The following is a 22651-nucleotide window of genomic DNA, read 5'->3' on the forward strand; positions in this document are numbered from 1 at the left end:
GATGCTTAAGATCTGTTGTTCTTTTGATCGGTCCATTAAAAAGGTGCAAATTCAAGACTCAAGAGACCTGTTTATTTCTGCAGATTTATGGCATCCATCAACAAAAACACTCGTTGATTCTGATGCTCATCCTTGAATGCTTGGCCCACCTGTCAATTATTTTCCTGCTCCTGGGAGGTAAACACTTGTACAGTGTTGATATGGAAAAAAATGTGGCTGAGGAGTGCTCCAGAAAAACAAGACAGACATCACAATGTTGATGAATCACACCAGCAAGCTCCCTCACTCTCATTTGCTATTTTTAAAACCAATTACACATTGAGAAAAATATCAAGCTGATAACTTAAACATGCAGGTGCAACTTTTACTGGGCCAATTTAAACAACAGTTTCTTTTCAAAGGCTGTTAGACTAAATTATCTGCCTAATCTGAAATCATTTATTTTCAGAATCAACCCCAGAGCATCTTTGTTCTCAACTCTAACACAGGTCTTTAATTAATAAATTAACTCAACACTAGATGGTTAATTTCTAATACTTAAAAAAAATTCACCTACAGAGAGAACAGTGGGCATAAACCAGATTTTATTGCACAGAGCAATTGGTCTCATACATGAGATGCTGAACATGATGAAATGAACCAAATTAGCTATGTGCTCAACCAAATTTCAGCAAAATGATCCAAGGAACACATTGTGAACTAGTGTAATTTTTTAGACAAGTTAACCCGAAAGTTATAGAACACCATAAACGTGAAGCTGAAAAACAAATCAGCTAGGTAGTTGAACAACTTCAGCATACACTTCAACAGTATCAAGTCAGAGATTGTCAAATATTTACACCTTTAGCAGCAAGAAAAAAAAATACATGTGTGAACTGAATCATGGTCAAAAACAATGTGCAAAACAGCAACAGTAACATTCAATTGTGAGACATCCATTTTAAATTGGCCACAAAGTTTTCCAGAGCAGAGATCACATTCAATTGTCCGTATAAAAATATATATGTATAAAAGAAGAAATAAAGAACACTCCAATGTAAGAATTAAAATAATATACATTTTTGTTTAAGAAAATCCTCAACTGGAACTTTTTCAACTGGAAAAAAAAACCAAGTATAAAACAAAATGATAAAAATAAAAAAGACCCAAAAACAACTATTAAAGAAATAGACAAGAAAATAAAATGAACCTAATCAGACCTTAGAACTCATTTAAATTGTAAATATTTGGGGGTGGGGGTCAGAAGAGAGCCTGATAGTGTCTTTGAACTGCCTTTTGCCTGGGGGCTATCAGCACTTACTGTAGGTGGACACAAAGACTGTCTGATTTCACACACACGCAAATGTCCTTGAGCTAGAACCAAGTGGTCAAATAAAGGAAAGGACAAATAATTAAGATGCATGAACTGCAATTATGCGGGTGACTAAAAAAACAAAAACAAACAGTCAGTCTCAAAGAAACATTGCATTGTGAACTAAAAGAAAAAATTGTCAGTTTTGGATGTAATTACTGGACTTTACAGTGGTGAAGAAAACAACATTATTCAGCCATGAATTAATGGCACCCCGTGATGCAGAGCCCTTTTCCACATGTAGTAGGTGGAACGAGGAGTAAGAGGAAAGTAGGACCGGAACTCTTTGAATGTGGGAAAGGACTTCTCTTCAAAGCGCTGTTGCAAAAACAGCTTTGCTTGGGCCTTGAAATTAGCGAGTGCCACGACATCCATTACAAACATATGTTCATTATTGGACTGGTCAGGCAAAGTGTATTCAGGCAGTGTGAATTCAGAGGGACGACCTGTCTGTCCATTCAGACAATCGATGTTCCCATCAAAAGTAAACATTCCTGGAGTTTTTATCTTTTCGAAGACCTCTGGTGAGACAGCCAAGCTCTGGGATTCCTCCCTCTCAGACATCATGACGGGATTCTTGGTTTTCCCTTTCAAAGGATCTCTCCAGAGCCAGTAGAAAGAGGAGGAAACTGAAGGGAACTTGAGTTTGAATTTAATGAAGGACATCTTTGACCTCCGGATGTGCATTTTGGCTTCATCCCTTAACATTTTCCTCTGGTGGTATGCCAGCCTCAGGTTCCTTTGTTTGCGTCTGGAGATCTTCACTCTTGGTGACAGTTTTTGTCGGTCAAACTTAGCAAGGGACACTTGACTTCTGGGACTCTGGTTTTTATCAGCATCTGAGCTTTCCTCGCTGCTACCTGAGAGTTCTTTGAAAGGGGTGAACAGCATGGCTTCCCTCCTCCAGTTGTAGTATGTGGATCTGGAGATGCCTGGAAACCTTCTTTTGAAAATTCTGTAAGGGAAGGAGGCATTCGCAATGATACAATTCTGCAAGCTCTTCTTCGCCTCCTGCATCAAGGCCACATTTTGGGCCCGTTCTCCTTCCAGTTTCTCGCATTTGAACGCCAACATGCTAGCAAAGCTCCCTTGGTTGGGCTTCTTCTTGACTTCTGGTGAGGACCAGTAGTCCTGTTCAGTGCTGTCTCCAGGACTCAGCTCCCCTGTGGAGCCGCCCGAGATGCTGCAAGTAGACACAAGCTCTTGCTTCCACGCGTAATAGGTGGATCTTGGAATTTCTGGGAAAAGCCCTTTAAAGTGACTGAGGGGAATCAGCTTCCCTTGCTTGTATGATGTCAGGAAAAAGTGTTTGGCCTCATACCTGGCCACCGATTTCTTGTGGTACTCGATGCTTTGCCTCTTCCAGCGGTAAAAGGTGCTCTTGGTGATATTGAACTTGTCTTTGAGGTTTGAGTATGACAGCTGGGCATCCTGACTCAGAAGCTCCAGGGACTTTACCGAGGGCATTCGCTGCTCGTTGTTGGGACTCCCGATTTTGAGGTCGCTAGCATGAATCAAAGCTACAAAGTTGAGGGGTTTGAAAACGGAGCCTGCCTCCAGGTCACCCGACCACATTATGTGAAGGGTCAAGGGCTCAGAGTCTTTCAACCAAGTCCTTGGGCGAATGAGTCGATTAAAATAGGGCCGAATCTTTAAATTGAACATGGGATAAACCGAATAAATGTTGCACTGCAGGACAGACGCCAACGCATACACATGCCACATGTTTGCATACGAGCCAGGGAAGCAGGAGGCCTTGACATCTGCGTCGAAGATGGCCTCCAGCACCTGAATCGGCAGATTGAGCATGTCCTGAGACTCCTCTGTGCAGAGGGAAAACCTTACAGCCTGCAGCATCACCTTTGAGTCGATCATACCGCACAGGTAGTATCTCTTCCAGAGAAGCATCTCCACCACTGTCCTGACCTGCAGCTCCAGACTCAGGCATGTAGAGCCCACGAGAAGCATGCTAGCTGCCTCAAACAGCATGTTTCCTTCTCCTTTGCAGACCAGAGGAAGCAAACCCGCCGGGGCGTCTGCCGGGTACAGTCTGTGAGCTAGTGCGTCAATGCCAAGCCATGAGGAGATCTCAGAGCAGAGTGCTGAAGGAAGACAGAAAGAGGCCAGGGCCTGTTCCACCTCCACAGCAACTTTAGTGAGGGCATCAAGACCCATGCACTCTGTGGCCTCCTGCAGCTCTCCCAAGACCGAGAGCACCACCTCCATCCTCTGAATCATGCCTACACAGAAAACACACGAAGAAATAATAAACAAGATTAACATTAGCAGATCTATATTTTGAGGGGTTGCAAAATGTGCATATATTTTTTTTTTTTGATATACAGATATAAAATATCCATGAAGAGAGATCTCTAGCTACTTCAGTACTGTGATGAGAGAAAAAAAATCTAAAACATTTGTATACAATTAATTTAGTTTTTTGGATAATACAAATAGTAGTGATAATAACAGGAGGACTTATGAATCATAATAATATACTATTACATTTGATCAAATTACAAGTCATTGCATCAAATATCATATGCTATGATAATGCTGAGTAATATGTAAAATGACGATGAAATGACTTGTAATTTGACAAAATTGAATTGTTAACCCATTTGTGTGACCAGAATTTACTTTTCAGTTTGAACTGTCTAAAATAATTACCAATAATTATCATTTCACACAGCATTGACAACTAATACTGTCTTGATTTCATGTGCACATTTTACATAATTATTTAGTTCCAGTTTGCCCCTCGTTAAATTGCTGAAGCTCTAGAAAAGTAGAAGCCTATTGCATATAACACTTATAGGGTGTATCTGTATCATAGCTGATCACAACATGTAATCATGTCAGTAGTCACTGAGCCCCGTTTTGATTAATAAACTGATTGATTCACATTAAAAAATGGAATATGTATATGTATTGTTATGTGAAAAAGTAAATATGCATTAATTCTTGATTTATTCATCCATTTTTCCACAGCTGTGTGGGAAATTAAATTAAATATTTAATTGTTACTTTATTTACAACTTTCCATTAAGTCTGATTTTGTTGTACTGTAGATAGCCTACCCATAGCCTACTCTCCCTGACTTAAATGAAACCCTTTTTTAAATAAATAAAAATTATATATATATATATACACACAGAGGCCATCAAAAGAGTAAAATAGATAGCTGAACATGTATTAAATGGAATCAAGAAACCGCAAGTCATTACACAGAGATCAGTAACAGATACTTTTCACTAATAACACAGTGAAGCCCAAAAGCAACAGAGACGAGCCTACGTTGACAAGGCGAAAAACACAATTCAGACGAAAACTTAGCAAAACTTTCGTTACTTTTTAACATGCACTGTTATGCATTAACGTTTTGACCGGTTCCTTTGAAAACGCCAATTAAGAATTAAGTGGATCATATACAATTAAGTAGGCCTAATTGAGAAAATAAGATAAAATAGTACTACACTTGAGAAAATAAAAGTGGACTAATATATAAAACTGAATCACTGAATTATTCCGACCAATTACAAACAATTTCGTTCAGAGTAAACTATTCAAACGGACAAAATTATCGCGTAAATAGGCTACCTTACCTAGCTTTTTACTGTTTCCCTCCCTTGAGGTTTAAATCAGTTCGTAAAGCAGTCAGGTATATTGCAAAACTGTGACCTTCTCACAACTCCAAGTTTAATCCATTGTGTGAGGTAGACAACGTGCTCATCATAGGTGACAACGAGCGCAATCTGAACCCACGCAGTGGAAATTTCACATGATAAGGGAGGGACCTCCCTCCAGGAAATTGTCAATCACTGAGTTGCGTTGTACACACACACACACACACACACACACACACACACACACACACACACACACACACACACACACACACACACACACACACACACACACATATAATATAATAAGGACTTCTCTCTGACACAATGGTTTTTATACTAATGTTTATTGGGCTATATCCTATATAAACTTCACAAAACGGTTAGCAGATGTAAAGTGAAACACAATTTGATTCATTTAGTGGCCTTACAAAAAGTCCACACATTTCGACATACTTCACTATATATGTGAGGATGTTTTCCAAATAATTTTGCTCTTACTGATATAGACAAACCACACATAGGCCCCTGGAAGTAAATTTCCAATGGGAAGTGTAAACAAAAGCCAACTTTTTTATATGGCTATCAGTACCACGAAGACATGCAAATGATGTGAAAGTGCTGCATTTTAAATTAGATCATTTGTTGAGTTTAATTTAATTTTGAATTATATTTAAAAAATATGGATAATTTATGGTAAAGCTGCATAGCTTAAAATAAATGCTGTCACACGTGTTAACTGTATTCATTGTTACTTTAATCTGTTAAGAAATGTTACTTTAGAAAAGGCCTATACTAAAAATGAACAGTCTCTCTACACAAAGTTTGAATGAAAAGTTTGTTGCAAAGTTCAGACTTATATGTTTGCATTTTTATATTAGCAATAACACTTAAAAAAATGAAAGATTTAAATGGACAACAAAGTTTGAACAGGGTCTATTGCTTCCTTAGCAATTAAAGTTAAGCTTCACTGCGCTTTTGGTGTTAGCCAATTATCATTGAGGAATGCTGGAAATTTCCATTTCCATAGCTCAAAGTGAACTCCCTCAGACAATGGCTTTGAAGTGTTTTCTTTCCATGCCAAAAGCCTGGGGTCCAGTTTCAATCAGATGTAGATAGATTTTTCTGTATACCCGGGGATGTGTTTAGTGTAGTGCTCTCTTTTAATGGATTAGAAAGACCTTGTTACACATAAATTCAGCAGGTATGCATTTTTCTAAAACCATTTACCTTTTAGTCATAGTGCTGCTCATGCTCCAGTTATCTCACTAAAAGACGAGTCAGACCAGCAGGACACACAAGGTCAAGCTCACAAATTTGTTGATTGGAGTTGTGCTAGAGCAGACAGTATGTGCAAATGGCAGAGAGAGAGAGAGAGAGAGAGAGAGAGAGAGAGAGAGAGAGATCTGGGAAGGTGTATATCTGCCTCTTGTTTCTTCAGGGTATAACTTTTAACACTTCTGCCTGCCCACCTTTTGCACCCTTTCACAGAACCTTTTGTTTCCACTCCTTCAGCCACACACCCCCTCCACATCAGCCTGACCTCATCTACCCACTAACCTACATCTCTCCCCCTGAATTTATCCTCTCCAGTTCAGTTTTTTGAGGGGAGAGAGCTTGGTGCCAGGCTTAAAACAATGCGGAAGATCCATGTAGCGTTTATATATCTATTCTAATGCCAAAATTGACTTAATTTTTGGTTCAGTTGTCTTAAACGGCCAGTCCGAAAGTTGCAAGTCAAACAAACTTGAACTCTAAGTCAAGCATCATGCTGTTATGGTATATATGGGTAAATTGTACCTGTGAGGAGCTGTAATGTAAAAACTCACTGAAATGCTGAAATCTTGATGAACAGTTGTGTGCTACAACACCTCAAGTGTTCTCTTTCCATCCTGTGCTTAAAATGCAAATGTGGCAACATTGGGTCGGCTCCGGTAGTCTGCCACATGCTGAGGTTGTATGTATGTGCTGGGGTATGGGCCGTGCTTGTGTATGTTGGGGGTTTGAGGGGGGTCGTCAAAGATCTGTGGGACACAGAAAAGGAGAGTCTTGCAACCCTTTGTTCTTGAGCTTGGCCATGTGGACTCAGGCAGAGTCAAGAGCAGGCCCTTGACACCTATTGGGGCATCTCAACATGGGTTCTGCTTTCGTGAAAGCACATGCAGTCCGTCAGAGTTTGCTTCTAAACATTGTTTCTTTCACCTCATTAACTGACAAATACAAACTAAAGGTGTGTAGAGATAAGGAAACACATTTTTAGATGCCATTTTTCCTTGTTTTCAAACTATCTGGTTAAGAACTTAAGTTCGCTCTGGCAATAATACAATTTATTTATTTATTTGCATTTCAATGTGATTTTTTTCAAGGAAATAAACTATTAAGAATTTCTTTTCTTTTATGAAAATGTATCTGCATTTTCTTTACTTTTTTTTAGCAACTATGGTTATGATTAATTTCTATTGAAAACGGCAATTAAAGGGATAGTTCACACAAAAATGAAAATTCTGTCATCATTTACTCACCCTCAAGTTGTTCCAAACCTGTATGAGTTTCTTTCTTCTGTTGAACAAACAAGAAGATATTTTGAAGAATAATGGTAACCAAACAGATGATGGACCCTATTGGATGAAAAATACTATGGAAATAAATGATGACAGAATTTTCATTTTAAGTGACTTAATATCACTTAAATATAATTAATAATAATTAAGTTATTTGATAAAATAAGAGAAAACACACTAAAGAAAATAAATGTACCCTTGTGCTAATAATGAAAGAAAGGCATGCTTGCTAAATAAGGAATAGCCTACATCAAGATCACCGAGGTGAGTTCATGCTCGAGGAATATAACCGCTTTAGTCCTTATATAGCAACTTGTTAACAACTTACATTTAAAAAATAACAGCTTCAAAATTCACCTTCCCCCCCAAAAAAAGTTCCCATAGGAAAATTAGGAAGGAACCCAAATTGTTGCTCTTTTGGGTTAGCCTGCAATTTGACATCATGACTGAATGGCTCTATTGGGAGGTATGACGCACACTGCTGTTATGAAAAGTTTTATGGTTGTGGTCAGAAGGGTGCAGCTTCTAGCAAACGGAAAAATGGGTAATGTGACATATTTCTCCATCTTCAGATTTGATCCAACACATAGTGGCTTGCAACTAAGCATTTAAGGTTTTTGCCATCAATATAATGACATGCCACATGTAACAACATCATGTATTGTGTTTCTATCTGTGACGCTTATTCTCGTATACCTTTTATTCCACTGATTTGTTTTTCAGTTCCTATTTTAGTGTCCATGCACATGACTGTATTGGTTTCTGTTCCCAGTTTATCTTCAGACATCTAATTTTGTGAACATTACATATTTTACATAAAACAAAAAACTAAATCAGAATTAAATAAAAAAAGATTCATCAATGTATATGCTTCATAAAACATTTCTTTTAATAAACAAATTCTAACAAAACAGTTAGAGTTACTCATTAAATGCACACCTAAAGAGATTTAAATGATAAAGATAGCCTATAATGTGCTGAAAAAACACTATTTGAATCATTTGCCTAGTCCCATTTGTTGGATTGTGATTTAAAAGTCAAGAATGAGGCCAAAAATTGTTTAATAAAGCAAATAAAGAGAAGCTAAAAGAATAAAGAAACAAAAAAATAGAAAAATAATTGTGATGGAAAATAGAAAAAAACAAGAGTTGACCTAGCCATTGACTTCCATAGTATTTTTTTTTTCCTACTATGGAAGGCAATGGCTTCCGTCAACTTTTTAATTACCAACATTCTTTAACATGTCTTCTTTTGTGTTTGGAACAACTTGATGGTGAATACATGATGACAACGTTTTTTGGGTGAACTACCCCAATAAATTATTTTAAAAATTGTATTCTGTTACAACTGTTGTAGCATGTAAATGTATACAGTAGAGAATCACATGCCAGCTTATCGACAGTGCTTGTCGCCATCTGGCATTTGCCTACTGGCATCCAGATTCATTTTTATAAAGTCCTGAATACTTGTAACTCTAACTCAAAAAATAGTCTGTTATTGGCCTGCATTGCTAAAAGTCAAGCCATCTAGTTGCAACACTTATCCTCAGTGTTTTCTCTATTGTCTGGTTACTGAAAAAAACGAAAAAGAGAAAGAAAATCCGCTGTGTGAAAAACATGTTGAGAGGTGTCAAACGGACAGTAAGTAAAAACGACAAGTTGGTATTGGGAGTACAAAGAATGAGACATCTTCTCTCCAAACATCTTCAAATATGTCTCTTCAGACAATCAGATATATTGTATCATCACGATAACTAACAGCAATAGAGTACCTTGTTTGACCAATAAATCGAATATTGACTTGTAATCTGCTGAATTTTTTTTAAATCAGTAATAGTGCAGTGTAGCTGTTTGCCCAGCTGGTGGCATCAGTTCATTGATGAATATCCATGAATAATGTGTCAAAACAAAGGCACTTTGTTTACACCAAAAATTGTATTTAGACAGATCTGGTAAAATCTTTGACTAGTTTCTAAAAAAAAAACTCCAAATTAAACTATTCAATACATAATATATTTAATAGCCTATAAATATAGCCAATATGAAACCAACTGTCCTGCGTCAGGGTTTCTAAAACAGGATAGAAAACTATTAATCGAATCAAGACAGGTGACAAAGAACTGAAATTTATAAAAATGTCAATTTGTGTACAGTTGTTTAATGGTTTACTTAGTTTGCTAGAAATGTGTGTTTGACATTAAGTTTCTAGCAGAGACAGTGTCCTGCAAAATAACAGACTTTCCTATACCTATTTTATAATTATTTATAAGCGAATTGATAAATGCAATACTGTTCAAATGTATTTGTGGCCAAATAGGCCAAATACAGTTTCACTTTAAATGTAACCATGTCCTGTGTTATTTGTCAGCTACCCAAACAGTCAAGGGGATTCTGACAGGATGACGTTTAGCTGTGGGCAGCGACTTGCTATTGCGCACTAGTAAGACCCACCTCCGTTCATTTTAGCTGTAGCACAAGGTTCCCTCACTGCACAAACACAGAGGCTGTCTGCATGTCATTTCTCATGTCATTTAGCAGATGAATCCCATCTCTGCCGTGCTCTGGTTTAGATTTAGCTACCGGTCATCTCTGCATGGAATAACGACCACACGCTACTGTCATGCTGGAAACATCTCGCCATTGGATCGATATTGGATCGGATTTGCAAGATTGGAGGAATGATGAATGAATAAAAAACAGCGACGTGGATAATCGACAAGCGCTGTGTTTTAAACCGTCAGCAGTTCTCTTGAATTAGTCGTCAATAGGCTTGTTCGACTTGAACCGGCGCTGCACAGACCGATCGGTTGATGACATCAAAGTACCGCGAGAGCGATTAGAGAGCAGACGGCTCCTTATGCTTTTGAATCGCTCTCGCGGTACTTTGATGTCATCAACCGATCGGTCTGCGCAGCGCCGGTTCAAGTCGAACAAGCCTAATAACAAGCGTTCAAGACGGACGGCGTACTGGAGCACCGAGGGAGAATTCGCGCGAACATGAGGGAACGGGACTTTATGCCCAACATGGAACGGGGCAAACCGGCTACATACACGGGAGATAAAAAAGCTAAAATGGCTGCTAAAACCAATAAAAAGTGGGTGAGACTGGCTACTGTATTCGCATATGTTTTGTCAGTGTCTTTGGCTGCTATAATACTGGCGATTTATTACAGTTTGATATGGAAACCGACGTCTGCCTCTGTGTCTGGACGGTCAGATGTGTTGGTGACGGCCGCAATGATGCCCATAAACATAAGTAATGTCACAACAAGTGATATACCAACCATTAACAAGATGAATAATACACCACCAGTGAGCTTGAGATCAACACAGACTCCCACCTACACCCACTCTACATCCCCACAGGGACAACCGCACTTGGTTGACAACAAAGGTCATGAAGGCCTTTCAAATATCCCCACAACAAAAACAGAGAAAACTGATCAAATAGGAACATTTGACCCAGTACACCTTCACGAAAAACCAGGACGTTTCAGTACAGCAGAAGTTAGCGATGAGTCGAAAACTAGTAATCTAGTAGCAGGTGCATCAATTGAACTTCCTTTGTCGCTTGAAGCCACATCTTCGACTAAACAAAACGTCCATGGCAGTTCTATGTTCGGCACCCCTGAGAATCAACCAAATATTTGGGATTCAGCCTCTCCCACAACTGACCAAGCATCTTGGACAAGCTACAGTGCAAGACCTGACGTCTCATCTTTGACAGAACATGGTCTAGAATTAATGGAGGGTTCGTCACCTTTGCAAGAGGAGTTGGTTACCAAGGACACTGAGAATGCAGCTATTGGAGTGTGACACCAGAATGTTTGTGTGGCATCACTGGGATGTAATTATATGACATTATCGGCGATGACTGTGCAGTGAGAGAAACAACAACTGTGAACATCATACAGTTTCTATAAATTTTTTTTCTTTTTCAAGGACAGAAACTGTGTTGACCTACCTGTTTCGGAAAGCTCTTTTAAAGGTTGTCACATTATAGAGTGCAACAGTCAGGTTTCAGAAGTAAAAATCGTATTTATTTTCTCCAAAGGGGAATTCATTTTGAATGGTAACGTAACTTATAAACATAGGCTATAAAGACAGACATACTGTGAGCTATGAGGTTGTTAAATAATGGTATGTGTTGTTATTGAAGCTACCAGCCCGCATTGCTCATCGCACATTATATATATATTTTAAATACTTGTGTTTAACGGCAGAATTCCTGTACAAAAATTCCTGCAAATTAGAAAAGATTCTGCAGAGAAACCTCCACTCCACTCTTGAGCACTGTGAATGATGTGTAGTTTACTTACATTCTAAAATTACTTAAATATGTGTATATTTCTATATACTCAATCAACACCCTTAAATAAATTAGGCCTATCCATCATTTTTAATTCAATGATGTAATTTGTAGTGTTTCATGAGATTGTAGTTCTAAAAGCCATTAAGTACACAGTCATGTACCTTGATCTTTTTTTTCCTGATTTTCAAATAATATTTAGCTTCAAATCAAAGTTTGTAATGTGATTATCTCATACCTTGTTTGGTTCATGGCTTACAACTATTTAATGGAGTTTATTTTTATGTATTACAAAAATACATCCATCCAGGCCGTTGCAAAAGTGGTCGGGCACTGCTGCACTCTAATTCTTTTGCAGGTAATCACAGCAACGCTGATATTCAGAACAATGGAAGGATTGCTTTTATACAACAGATCTATAAACATGGAAATGAATATCCCTACATGTTAGATAACAATTGACCAGTTAGTTTGTATATTTCTTTCCAATGATAATAGTTCCAAGTCAAAGCATCAAATCTTTGCATGTGCAACAGACGTAGGCCAGCAAGAGGTGTGTTTGTAAACCTCACTCCTTTTGCCACAAGAGGCATGCCAGTGACTGGCAGTCTTTAGCGTCCTTAGTGCGCCCGCCTCCCACGCCGGAGACCCTGGTTTAAATCCCGCTCAGAGCGGGTCGAGTGGGAGCAGTTACATTTGGTCGAGGGGGATGAGTGTAATGGACGTAGGCCAGTAAGAGTTGAGCATGTAAACCGCACTCCCCTGACCTCAAGAGATTGTGGTCTTTAGGGTTCTTGTTAGCGACCCCGGTTCGAATTCCGCTTGGAGCGGGTCGAGTAGGACCGGTTACACATGTCATGAAGCAGTACAGAATAAACGCCGGTCTAGAGCAGAGTTAAATGGAGCGAAGCAAAGCTAAAGAGATTTCCTAGCCCCGCTCCACATTCACTTCAGGTTTTCCTAACATAGACAAATTAAGTTAAATAATTTGAGAACAAGAACTGTTGTATAGTGGATTATAAATTATAATAACAGCCTTTACATACAAAGAACGACAGGATTATGTTTCCTTTGGTACAACATGATGATGTCCTTTGGAACAACATGATGATGTAATTTGGAAGAACGTGATGATGTCCTTTGGAAACAGGAACAGGAAAATGAGTCATTCACATCACCAACATTGGACACACATCCTTCAGTAGCATCTATTTCATTGTGTAGTAATTGTGAGCATCACTGTTAAAGCAGGTTAAAACACTTTGCCAATAGAGCTCAGGAATGCTCAGGAATGAAAAATCTGAATGCAAAATACCTGGCTAGTAGGAAGAATACACTGTGCAAACTCACCCATTTTAAAAAGGGTGTTTTATAAATCAGCGTGGGTTGAACAAGATATATAAGATGCAAAATATGATGTATGAATAAACAAATATTTTCCTTCAGTGCACTGTTATTCAACTTGATTATAATGTACTCACCTTAGGGACTATAATGGTCCTTCTTAAACACCAGATAACATGTAGGCTATATATCAGTTACACTGTTTAAATATAAAGCAGTTTTTTAAAAGTGGAGTTATGAGGCCCTTGTTTTAAACTGGCACATATTTGGGAATTAAGCTTTTCCTGTAATTTTATAATTTTTTATTTAATAACATGATTAAATTTTAAAAATGTGCAAAGTCATCCTTATTGAATAAAAGACATTAAATTTAAATCTAGTACTAGTACTTTTTGGTCATGTTTTATACCAATATTTTTGTATTTATATTTTATATTAAAAATAAGACCAACTAGTCAGGTTTTATTTCTCTTGATTAGACTCTTAGCTTATAATTATATTATTATTATTTAGATTATATGTATTTAATAATTTTGGCTAGATTTAACCCAGATAACTCTAACTTTGAAATAGGTCAGACTCAGTCAGATTTAAGTGTCGAACCATTCTGTTTAAAGCACTTGAAGATAGCAGCAGGACACTCACAGTGACAGTAACCAGATGTGTGCACAAATAATGCTCAAAAGTGAAGCTTATTGCCATCTCTGAATCATCAATCTCTCTGAGAATGCATGAAATGTAAACCAAACCCCACAGAGGAGTCTCAGATAATTATGCTTAGTCTACAAATACAAATAAGTTCATAGAAAGATGTCATATTGTAAAAGGGGAATGCACGTTTGTTACTGGAAATGAATGGATCAAGGGATAGTGCATTAGGGACATGATGCATTTAATCAGTGCAGTTCTGTCTAAAGGGAATCGTTTGCCTAATTAACACAGACTTTAACAGTATACTCTTTCAACTACTTGGCATTAAACTAAAGTAGTCCAATAAACAAAAATCTAGAAACAGTTCTAGAAACAAATTCTTGAACTCCTGTTGGACAAGCCATAAGGATATTACAAATTTGTATGAGTTGCTGCTGTTTTTAAAGTGACCTGAAGTATCTCTCGACTCCAGCCATCAGTTCTCCATAGGGACTTCTTCATCACATTAAGCCTCCAGTCGACCAAACAAATAGCACTGCCTCTCAGAAGATTCCCATTAGCTTTAGATGAGCAAAGAGTGTTCACACCATAGCAATATCAACTTAAAATGGGACCTCACTATTTATTTTTTCACCTTTTGGCCCATTTAAAACACATGGAACTTGAAATTCCCTGCAGATGGTTCTGTGGGTAACACTTAATACAACATACACTGAAACCATTAATGGAACACTTAAGAGAAAATTATTTCAAAAGTTTATGGTGGATTTTGACTCGTCTTTGTCTTTATCAAAAATATAAGTGGAGGATATCTACCACTATCCAAAGCTAAATAGCATATGGTGTTTTTAAATAGACTTAGCAACTGAACAAAGATCATCTAACTACCTGGCAGTGGTTAAGACATAAGCATATTGTGATAAAGTTCATTATTTAACATAATGTAATGATACAAATTAAACTTTCATATATTTTAGATTCATTGCACACCAACTGAAATATTTCAGGTCTTTTATTGTTTTAATACTGATGATTTTTGCATACAGCTCATGAAAACCCAAAATTCCTATCTCAAAAAATTAGCATATTTCATCCGACCAATAAAAGAAGTGTTTTTAATACAAAAAAGTCAACCTTCAAATAATTATGTTCAGTTATGCACTCAATACTTGGTCGGGAATCCTTTTGCAGAAATGACTGCTTCAATGTGGTGTGGCATGGAGGCAATCAGCCTGTGGCACTGCTGAGGTGTTATGGAGGCCCAGGATGCTTCGATAGCGGCCTTAAGCTCATCCAGAGTGTTGGGTCTTGCGTCTATCAACTTTCTCTTCACAATATCCCACAGATTCTCTATGGGGTTCAGGTCAGGAGAGTTGGCAGGCCAATTGAGCACAGTAATACCATGGTCAGTAAACCATTTACCAGTGGTTTTGGCACTGTGAGCAGGTGCCAGGTCGTGCTGAAAAATGAAATCTTCATCTTCATAAAGCTTTTCAGCAGATGGAAGCATGAAGTGCTCCAAAATCTCCTGATAGCTAGCTGCATTAACCCTGCCCTTGATAAAACACAGTGGACCAACACCAGCTGACAGGGCACCCCAGACCATCACTGACTGTGGGTACTTGACACTGGACTTCAGGCATTTTGGCATTTCCGTCTCCCCAGTCTTCCTCCAGACTCTGGCCCCTTGATTTCCGAATGACATGCAAAATTTGCTTTCATCCGAAAAAAGTACTTTGGACCACTGAGCAACAGTCCAGTGCTGCTTCTCTGTAGCCCAGGTCAGGCGCTTCTGCCGCTGTTTCTGGTTCAAAAGTGGCTTGACCTGGGGAATGCGGCACCTGTAGCCCATTTCCTGCACACGCCTGTGCACGGTGGCTCTGGATGTTTCTACTCCAGACTCAGTCCACTGCTTCCGCAGGTCCCCCAAGGTCTGGAATAGGTCCTTCTCCACAATCTTCCTCAGGGTCCGGTCACCTCTTCTCGTTGTTCAGCGTTTTTTGCCACACTTTTTCCTTCCCACAGACTTCCCACTGAGGTGCCTTGATACAGCACTCTGGGAACAGCCCATTTGTTCAGAAATTTCTTTCTGTCTTACCCTCTTGCTTGAGGGTGTCAATGATGGCCTTCTGGACAGCAGTCAGGTCGGCAGTCTTACCCATGATTGCGGTTTTGAGTAATGAAACAGGCTGGGAGTTTTTAAAAGCCTCAGGAATCTTTTGCAGGTGTTTATAGTTAATTAGTTGATTCAGATGATTAGGTTAATAGCTGTTTAGAGACCCTTTTCATGATATGCTAATTTTTTGAGATAGGAATTTTGGGTTTTCATGAGCTGTATGCCAAAATCATCAGTATTAAAACAATAAAAGACCTGAAATATTACAGTTGGTGTGCAATGAATCTAAAATATATGAAAGTTTAATTTGTATCATTGCAATATCGAAAATAATGAACTTTATCACAATATGCTAATTGTTTGAGAAGGACCTGTAGAGTGAAAACTGGTGAATGCAGTTTACAGGTTTCATAGAAAGAGAATGATGTGAGCACGTGTGATTGGCAGTGAGTCTTGCGTGCGGACCAAATAGCTCAATACGAGAGGCAACAAGAAACGCAGACATGTGAAATAAAATCACATCATAATGTTTTAAAGAAGAGTGGTTTGATTAAAGTGGTAGAAATAACTGTTGATGGACACAGAACGGTAATAGGCTATCATTAGGCTATAAAATAGGCTATCATTAGTTTAAATCTATGTTTTTGTGTGTGTGTGTGTGTGTGTTTGGGTTCAGGCATGGTTAGATTACTATAAAAGAGTTCACATATTCACTTTTCTTGAAAATATTTAGCTATTCGATCTATTTAAATGCTTCAGTTTGTTATATATTATAATAATATAATATGTAAACAAATTGAAGCATCTAAACTGATATGTTATATCACTTCAAATACTTTAATTCTTTTTTAATAATATATTATATTAGGCCTATATTTTATTATATTATAAGCCTAAATAAAGAATCTCACGGGCTCATTGCCATTAAAAACTTTGAAACCCCCTGCTAAAGAAAATATTGGAAATTCACAAGAAATAAACAATCATTTAACTTTGATGGTTTAATGCTTCCTGTACACAATTAATTGACTGTACAAAAACACTTTATGTTTTTCCCAAGCCATCTCAGTGTAACAGCTTACTTTTCTTTCATACTATATTCTATTATTGTAAAGAATTGAACTGTCCTGCAGAAGATTTTGTAAATTATTTTTCATAGGATTTCTTGGTAAAGACTGTACAGTTAACAGCACTGTGAAAAAAATATCAGGTAACCTAAAATGGGCTTCATTTAGTGACTTCTTAATTAACTGCTTGTTTTTCAAAAATATGATTTAATACCAATAAGTTACATCAAGGGTCAAATAAAATAGAAATGCCACATTCAAGATAAAAGTTACAAATGAATGTTGAAACCATTGTGTTTCTACGTATGCTGTACAGGTCAGCTATAAAGAATATTTTTGCTCAGGTGGCGTAATATGTCCGCCCAATAGAAAAATGTTTTGCTCAGCAAGAAAAAAAAAATTAGAGGGAACATTGCGCAGAAGTATAAATTGGGCTTCAGGTAGATCCATAGACCATGCAACATGATTGTGATGTCACAGCAGATGGTACTTAATTTTCCCCGACCCCACCCCACTCAATCTAGTGTATTATATTAGAGTTATTTTGACATTAAACCACATAATACTTGTAGCTACCTTAAGCTGACTGTTATAGGCCTAGTATATTGCAGGCCTATTTTTATTTATCATTTTCGTTTGTGTAATTTTTTTAATTTTGGTCAACAGCCCAAGCATACATACAGGCCTATAGAGTGGTGTGTAAAACAAATTGTACAAAAAAAAAAAAAGAAAAGTGTTCCAAGTGCCACCTTCCTAAACATTGTTGCAGACCAAGTACACCCCTTCATGACATTGGTGTGGAAGTTGCCTCTTTCAGCAGGATAATGCACACTGCACACTGCACACATTGTTCTGGAATGGTTTGAGGAAAATAAAGAGTTCAAGGTGTTGATCTGGCCTCCAAATTCCCCAGATCTAAATCCAATTGAGCATCTGTGGGATGTCCTGGACCTACAAGTTCGATCCATGGCGGCTCCACCTCACACCCTACAGAACTTGAAGGATCTGCTGCTAACGTCTTGATGGCAGATACCAGAGGACACCTTCAGGGGTCTTGTAGAGTCCATGCCTGAGATGAGTCGGTAGCACGCAGAGGATCAACAACATATTAGGCAGGTGGTCATAATGTTTTGGCTCATCAGTGTATATTTAAAAGTGTAAAGTGTAACCACTAGGGGCAGTAAACATGATAGGTACTGTATAAACTTTTGTTTTTGAAAAGAAACATACAGATATCAACATGCCAAACAGATATAATGTACAGAAGATGCACAAAGTTGACCATTCAAATGTTTGGGGTCTTTTTCTTTTTTAAAGAAGGTAAAAAAGAATGCCTTAAATTGATCAAACAAGATATTTATGATGCTACAAAAGATTTCTATTTCAAATAAATGCAGTTCTTTTAAATTTTCTGGAGGATCCCGTGATACTGGAGTAATGGGTGCTGAAAAGTCAGCTTTGTCATTACAGGAATAAATTACATTTTAAAATATATTAAAATAGAAAGAGTTATTTTAAATGGAAATAATATACACATTACTGTTTTACTGTATTTACAATCAAATCAATTATGCCTTTTGAGTATAAGAGACTTATTTCAAAAACATTACAAAATAATATCAACTCCAAACTTTTGAACTGTCATGAAATTGAGTTTCCAATTTAATTTATTCTCCTATAAGGCATGTATAGTGTATCAGGGGGACAATGTGTATGAAATCTCTGTGGCATCAATCATGTTGATCAATGTCACTGTGAACAGTGAGTAATTTCACCTGCAGCAAAATTATGTCTATCGATTAAAGATTAAAGACCTTTTAATCTCAAAGATTAAAATGATTTGTTCTTTGAGACATAATTCTATTATGGTATATGTTCCAAGAGTTTGTATGAAAGCATTAGTTCACCTTGATTGGCCTCTTTTACCTTTTGTGGATCCTGATTGATTCCTGATGATACTCTGTCTGTGGTTTCTATCTGACATTTCACAGGGCAAACCACACAAACCCCGTGGGATTTAAAAACACTAGGGGAGCAGGACAGGGGTGTTTTCCAGAAAGCGAGGTTAACTTACCATCAGATAAACCTTGAACTCTTGGTTGATTAACCCCAAACTTGCTTACTCTGGGTACGTCGGTTCCAAAACACCTGTGAGGAATTAGATTAATCAACCTCCTATTGGTAACCTAGAGTTAATGCGCGCGCACGGCGAGTATAAAGACATTTTCAATGGATCGACGATTTCAGGAGTCACCATGGAAACCAAGGGAGAAAAAAAGCGAGCTACATACTTCAGTGAAACTGAGTTGGAGGTTTTAATGCTTGCTTATGAAGACTATAAGCCCGTTATAACTAAAAAAAAGTAATACTGCTGCATCAGCAAAAGAAAGAGAGTTGGCTTGGCAAAAAATAACGGACAGAGTAAATGCGTGAGTTTAGAAAATTATAAATGGGCTATTTTCCCCTTTCATTAGGCAAAAATTCTTTGGCGCATGTAAAAATAGACAAGTAGCCTATTTACTTGTTGGCCTCCATACATTTCTTAATATTACAGTAAATGCACATAATTGGCTTGTTATATGTTAGCTTCTTCTTCTTATAAGGTGTAATCCTTCTGGAGCCAGAAGAAGTGAGTCAAGTCAAAATGAAACACAAAAATATTCTCCAGCAAGGTAATGTTTTCTAAACTTACTAAACTTGTTACTGACGCCATGTAATTTAGTATTTAATGTAATTTAGTTTTCTATGTAGCCAAAAGAAAGAAGGCTGAGGCCCATAAAACAGGTGGGGGTCCACCTCCACCTCCCCTCACCTCAGCTGAGGAGCTGGCACTGTCCCTTAATAAAGGGCGACCTGTGGTCGATGGGATTCCAGGGGGCAGTTCGTCAGACTCAGCTACCAAGACTTAGTAAAATGTAGGTGTACCATATTAATACTTACGATAAATGATCTGTCATAGAATATCATAGAACGGACAAACCCGCCACTCTTTGGAATTCCTCTTTAATGGCCCTCGGTGGTTTATGGCCAGGGAACTGTACAAAAGTGTGAAGGAACCGTTTGAGTGCAATGCATACTCTCCAAACAGCCCTACACACAGTTGCCTTTCCCACATGCTCTGCATCGCCTACTGTATACAAAAAACTCCCCGTCGCAAAAAAGCGAAGGGCAATGCACAAAATGTGCTCCGTGTTAAGCGCTAATCCGCGATGTGTCACGTTTGCTATGTATGGTTTCAAAATCTTCGTTAAATAAATTAACGATTCTTTTGAAGAACGGTAACGCTCCAGCAAATATTCATTTGGATACGAAAACACATCGATACGTGGTCGTATCATCCTCTCACGGCGGAAAAGATTTCGTATTATCTGTGCTTCCACATCCACTGGATCGTCTTCAAAAGGGCACGCCATGCTCCGTCACCACTCTGAAACAAACTGACTCTGGAACATAACCTGCTCCGGAGCAGGTTAAATTCAGAGAGTGAGTTGCTATGACTACTAACATACCCTGAAAGTTACCTCCGTTTTTGGAACCGAAAGTTGAGGTTATCCGCTTTCTTACTCTTAAACATACCCGGGTATGTCACATAACCTGCTTTCTGGAATACACCCCAGGTGCCCTCAGATGAAAATATTTGTATATCAGCCATAGGGCTAGAATAACTGACATATCTCACCTCTTCATAATTAATATTAATAATTATTATTTGAATAACAGAAAAGGAAATGAGGGCAAAAGGTAGCAGGGAACCCATTTTGCGATTGGTTTCGTCTCTCTATATGTATATATCTGTCAGGGTTCTGTCACTTCTGTCTAGTCTATTTCTTGGTTTTGTTACAGAGCCCTAACACTCCTGTGTGCCTTGTTTCATGTGCTTTCATGTCATGTTTTGTCTTGTGCTGTGTTGTCATGTTTTGTGTTGTCATGTTTTGTGAACACGTGGTTTATGAGTTTTCATTAGCTTCCTGTTCATGTCTCGTTTTATGTGAGCACATGGCTTGTCATTTGCTTTACTGGCCATGTGCTTGTGTTTTTGCCATGTTTGGTGTGAGCACATGGCTTGTCATGTATGTTTCCTTGTGCCATATGCTCTCCAGTCGATTGTCTAGCCCCTCCCATCTTTTTACATGATTACTGATTAATTTGCCCCACCTTTCATCCCTCGTTACCCCCTTTGTTTGCTCTCCCTATTTATTCTCCCTGTGTTTGCAGTCTTGTGCTGGTTCTTTTTTCGTATCTACGCCGTGTGTTTCCCTGCTGTCAAGTCCAAATCTGTCTTGCTTTCCCCCTCGGAGTAGTTTTTGTTTTAGTTTATTTTTATTAAAATAAAGCCCATCAATTCTGCACCTAATGGCGCTTTTCCACTGCATGGTACGGCTCAGTACGGTTTGGCTCGGCGCGGCACGGTTTGGCTCACTTCGCTTTTCCACTGTGTGGTACGACACAGCACGGCTCGGTTTGCTTTAGCTGGGTTTGCTTTTCCACTGCAGTTAGTACTGCTTCAAAGTGGGTGGGATTATAGATTGATTGTTATAGTTTATCCGCTCCTCGGCAACCAACGAGAGGAACGTCTGCACTTCGTCCACTGACCACGATTCAGCCATTTCATTTTTGGAAGTTTTTTTTTTTCTTCAAGCAAGTCAAGAAATTAGTTTTAAAACTAGTGCTACTGCGGTGGCTGTTACTGGCTGTTTAAATCTAGCGGGTTTGATGTCTTGCAAATATAATGATGCTGGTAGTGACGATTCTGTCTGACCAATCAGTGATCTGCAGTGTTTTCACATATCATTTTAGTATCGGTACGGTAGGCTTGGAACCTCAACAGAAGTGGTACCATTTGAAGCGAGCTGTACCGTACCGTACCGTACCATGCAGTGGAAAAGCGCCACAAAGTGAGCCGAGCCGAGCCGCACCGTACCATGCAGTGGAAAAGCGCCATAAGTCCTCACTCCTTTCACCACCCCCACACCTGACAATCTTTCAAAAAACAAATACATCCAACTTACCATTGAAAGGTTTTGAAACTAGTGTCCCAATCTGACCTTAAATTATACAGAGAAATATAGAGACAGAACTGTGCACGTCACATAACCAGGATTTGCAGGATCCAACCTGCATTTGGTGATCAAAAGTAATTGTGTTAACAATTTTTAGTCAAGGTTATTCACAAAAGGGAGAAATTGATTTGGTGACGCACACATTTAATCTCATCAAATACCATCAAGAGCCAACCTTGATTAATTTCTACACTCGTCAAGCAGGCCAAAATACAGTTTTGACACTTTCCTCTGTGGATTATTGTGAAGATATCATTAAAAAAATACACAGCCAACATGTGCTGTCTTTTTCCCTACATTACAGAAGAAATTTATAGCCCACATTTTTTTTTCATGTATATTGTTTCCCCAGCAGCTGAGGTTCTTGGCAAATAATGTCAGCCACATTTTTAACCCATGCAGATTTAAGGAGCTTTGTGTTAAGCCATAGACAGATGGGTCAACTGTCATTTTGAAATATTTCAAGAATTGTTTATGTCCTTTTAAGGCATGAGACACTAAAAGCTATATCTCACAAATACAGTAGCACAGAAGCTATCTGTAAACATTCACACCCAAAAAGTGGGT

The 22651-nt window shown here is 38.3% G+C and overlaps 2 protein-coding genes across 2 annotated transcripts; one reads left to right on the forward strand and one right to left on the reverse strand.

The window, feature by feature from the left end:
- Nucleotides 1-567: 567 nt before the first annotated feature.
- On the reverse strand, nucleotides 568-5143 carry vrtn (vertebrae development associated). The gene is made up of 2 exons (XM_077219551.1): nucleotides 4957-5143; nucleotides 568-3591 (listed from the first exon to the last, which is right to left on the reverse strand). The coding sequence occupies exon 2, from the start codon at nucleotides 3587-3589 to the stop codon at nucleotides 1544-1546; it is 2046 nt and encodes a 681-aa protein (XP_077075666.1). The 5' UTR covers nucleotides 3590-3591; nucleotides 4957-5143; the 3' UTR covers nucleotides 568-1543.
- Nucleotides 5144-10164: 5021 nt separating this feature from the next.
- On the forward strand, nucleotides 10165-13291 carry LOC143728704 (uncharacterized). Its single transcript, XM_077219550.1, has 2 exons — nucleotides 10165-10306; nucleotides 10482-13291. The coding sequence occupies exon 2, from the start codon at nucleotides 10535-10537 to the stop codon at nucleotides 11351-11353; it is 819 nt and encodes a 272-aa protein (XP_077075665.1). The 5' UTR covers nucleotides 10165-10306; nucleotides 10482-10534; the 3' UTR covers nucleotides 11354-13291.
- The last annotated feature ends 9360 nt before the right edge of the window (nucleotides 13292-22651 follow it).

The sequence above is a fragment of the Siphateles boraxobius genome, unplaced genomic scaffold (assembly GCF_051911475.1).
Source record: "Siphateles boraxobius isolate OS27281-9 unplaced genomic scaffold, OSU_SipBor_1 8, whole genome shotgun sequence".
In the NCBI taxonomy this organism is placed as follows: domain Eukaryota; kingdom Metazoa; phylum Chordata; class Actinopteri; order Cypriniformes; family Leuciscidae; genus Siphateles; species Siphateles boraxobius.

Excerpts from the sequence above, each read along its gene's own strand:
- LOC143728704 (XM_077219550.1), top strand. The coding sequence starts at position 10,535 with ATGAGGGAACGGGACTTTATGCCCAACATGGAACGGGGCAAACCGGCT.
- vrtn (XM_077219551.1), bottom strand. The coding sequence starts at position 3,589 with ATGATTCAGAGGATGGAGGTGGTGCTCTCGGTCTTGGGAGAGCTGCAG.